Source organism: Oncorhynchus keta, unplaced genomic scaffold (genome assembly GCF_023373465.1).
Source record: "Oncorhynchus keta strain PuntledgeMale-10-30-2019 unplaced genomic scaffold, Oket_V2 Un_contig_1184_pilon_pilon, whole genome shotgun sequence".
NCBI lineage: Eukaryota > Metazoa > Chordata > Actinopteri > Salmoniformes > Salmonidae > Oncorhynchus > Oncorhynchus keta.
This window is the reverse complement of record NW_026277646.1, coordinates 90,001-93,191: the sequence shown is the minus strand read 5'-3', so window position 1 is coordinate 93,191 and position 3,191 is coordinate 90,001. Positions and strand designations below refer to the sequence as shown.

General features: G+C 51.3%; 1 protein-coding gene across 1 annotated transcript in view; it reads left to right on the top strand.

The window, feature by feature from the left end:
* The first annotated feature begins 771 nt into the window (after positions 1–771).
* LOC127917632 (puratrophin-1-like) overlaps positions 772–3,191 on the top strand; it is an 85,487-nt gene continuing 83,067 nt past the window's right edge. Inside the window, exons 1-2 of the mRNA XM_052500674.1 lie at positions 772–985; positions 1,620–1,742. Coding sequence (XP_052356634.1) covers positions 911–985; positions 1,620–1,742 — 198 coding nt within the window. The 5' untranslated portion in view covers positions 772–910. The remainder of the gene's footprint in view (positions 986–1,619; positions 1,743–3,191) is intronic.

Below are 3,191 nucleotides of genomic sequence, written 5' to 3'. Positions count from 1 at the left end.
AATGAGATGTCAGCCTGCTCTGTCAGTCCATGTCAGTGATGACCACAGTGTACAGTAGTACCACAGACAGGCTCTGACTCATCAACTAAAGACACGAGGGGGAATATTTACTTTTCTTCAGAGAGGACGGTCAACAATACAATCACATCTTTCTTCTACAGTTCAAAATCAGAAGTTTGATTTTGTTGAAAGATAGTCCTCTGAGTGAAGAGAGTCTTTCCTAACTGTCGTCTGAGTCAAGGGAGTCTCTCCTAGCTGTCCTCTGAGTCAAGAGAGTCTTTCCTAGCTGTCGTCTGAGTCAAGGGACTCTTTCCTAGCTGTCGTCTGAGTCAAGGGAGTCTCTCCTAGCTGTCGTCTGAGTCAAGAGAGTCTTTCCTAGCTGTCGTCTGAGTCAAGGGACTCTTTCCTAGCTGTCGTCTGAGTCAAGAGAGTCTTTCCTAGCTGTCGTCTGAGTCAAGAGAGTCTTTCCTAGCTGTCGTCTGAGTCAAGAGAGTCTTTCCTAGCTGTCGTCTGAGTCAAGAGAGTCTTTCCTAGCTGTCGTCTGAGTCAAGAGAGTGACTCTTCCTCTGTCCTGAGACTCTGTCAAAGAGTCTTTCCTGAGTCAAGGCTGAGTCAAGAGAGTGTCTTGTTTCTACTGTGCAAGGAAAAGTTGTATTGGACTGAGGAACTACTGTACTGACTTCTAAAGGAGCCTGCCTCTATCTGTCCTGCTGGAAGTCTGAATGACTTGTCTCTCTCTCTGTGTGTCCCTCCAGAGATGCCGTAGAGAAGTCTAAAGGAGCCTGCCTCTATCTGTCCTGCTGGAAGTCTAAAGGACTGTCTCTCTCTCTCTGTGTGTCCCTCCAGAGATGCCGTAGAGGTTGTGGCTGGTCTGTACGATCAGGTGGATGAGCTGGTTCACAAGCTGGTGATGCTGTCCAACCAACGCACTCAGGAACTGGACTTTATCATGGAGTTCAAGAGTCTGGAGCAGGGATTCAAGGAGGTGAGAGGGGCTGGGTGTCCGGGCTGGGGTATAGGGCTGGGTATAGGGCTGGGTATAGGGCTGGGTATAGGGTGGGGGTATAGGGCGGGGTATAGGGCTGGGGTATAGGGCTGGGGTATAGGGCTGGGTATAGGGCTGGGTATAGGGCTGGGGTATAGGGCTGGGTGTCCTGGGTATAGGGCTGGGTATAGGGCTGGGTATAGGGCTGGGTATAGGGCTGGGGGTATAGGGCTGGGTATAGGGCTGGGGTATAGGGCTGGGTATAGGGCTGGGGTATAGAGATTGAGTATAGGGCTGGGTGTTAGGGGATAGGGGCTGGGACTCCAACATCTTCTGACATAAGAACAGTCCCAAAATAAACATTTGTTATCAGTAGATAGATCTGTGTACCGGTATAATAAAAGTAGGAGAGAGTCGTCTGAGAACGGAGACCTGGAGGAGTAGAGGGAATAGTAACATATTGACCTTCTATTCATGACCCCGCTCCTAAGGATTAGTGTGTGTGTGTGTGTGTGTGTGTGTGTGTGTGTGTGTGTGTGTGTGTGTGTGTGTGTGTGTGTGTGTGTGTGTGTGTGTGTGTGTGTGTGTGTGTGTGTGTGTGTGTGTGTGTGTGTGTGTGTGTGTGTGTGTGCAGGTGAGTGACTGGATTGAGGAGGTTGGAGAGAGTCGTCTGAGAACGCTCGGAGAGCTGGAGGATTCTCTGGAGCAGCTGCACAGGAAACAGACCCTCTTCAGAGACTTCTACACTGCTGCTTACGTAGGTACCTCTGACTGACTGACTGGCTGACTGTCTGGCTGACTGACTGACTGGATGGCTGGCTGTCTCTCTCCTTCTACACTGCTGCTTACGTAGGTACCTCTGACTGACTGACTGGCTGACTGTCTGGCTGACTGACTGACTGGATGGCTGGCTGTCTCTCTCTCCTTCTACACTGCTGCTTACGTAGGTACCTCCGACTGTCTGGCTGACTGACAGGCTGGATGGCTGGCTGTCTCTCTCCTTCTACACTGCTGCTTACGTAGGTACCTCTGACTGACTGACTGACTGACTGACAGGCTGACTGACTGACTGTCTGACTGGCTGACTGACTGGTCGACTGACAGGCTGACTGACTGGCTGGCTGGCTGGCTGTCTGACTGACTGTCTGTCTGACTGACAGGCTGACTGACTGTCTGGCTGACTGACTGACTGACTGGCTGACTGACTGACTGTCTGTCTGACTGGCTGTCTGACTGACAGGCTGACTGACTGTCTGGCTGACTGACTGACTGGCTGACTGACTGACTGGCTGTCTGACTGGTTGTCTGACTGACTGGCTGACTGACTGACTGGCTGACTGACTGGCTGTCTCTCTCCTTCTACACTGCTGCTACGTAGGTACCTCTGACTGACTGACTGGCTGACTGACTGACTGACGGGCTGACTGACTGGCTGACTGACTGGCTGGCTGACTGACTGGCTGACTGGCTGACTGACTGGCTGACTGACTGGCTGTCTCTCTCCTTCTACACTGCTACTTACGTAGGTACCTCTGACTGACTGACTGGCTGACTGACTGACTGTCTGTCTGACTGGCTGTCTGACTGACAGGCTGACTGACTGTCTGGCTGGCTGACTGACTGGCTGGCTGACTGACTGGCTGACTGGCTGACTGGCTGACTGACTGGCTGGCTGACTGACGGGCTGACTGACTGGCTGACTGGCTGGCTGACTGGCTGACTGGCTGACTGACTGACTGACTGACTGACTGACTGACTGACTGGCTGACTGGCTGACTGACTTCAGGTTTGGAGTATTTAAACAAGGCTGAGTGACTGATGACGTCAAGGTCTTTGCTGTGTGAACACAAAAGAGATTGACTGTCTGACATTTTGTTCAGAGGAGTTACTGTAATGTCGACAGTAAACTTTCTGAATCCTACCGGTGTGTGTGTGTGAGATATACAACTCACTGTCTGTTCTGTTCTATAGGAGCACTGTAAGGGTGAGAGTTGACTGACTGTTCTGTCCAATAGGAGCACTGTAAGTTGAGAGTTGACTGTCTGTTCTGTCCAATAGGAGCACTGTAAGGGTTAGAGTTGACTGTCTGTTCTGTCCTATAGGAGCACTGTAAAGGTACCTCTGACTGTCTGTTCTGTCCTATAGGAGCACTGTAAGGGTGAGAGTTGACTGTCTGTTCTGTCCAATAGGAGCACTGGGGTTAGAG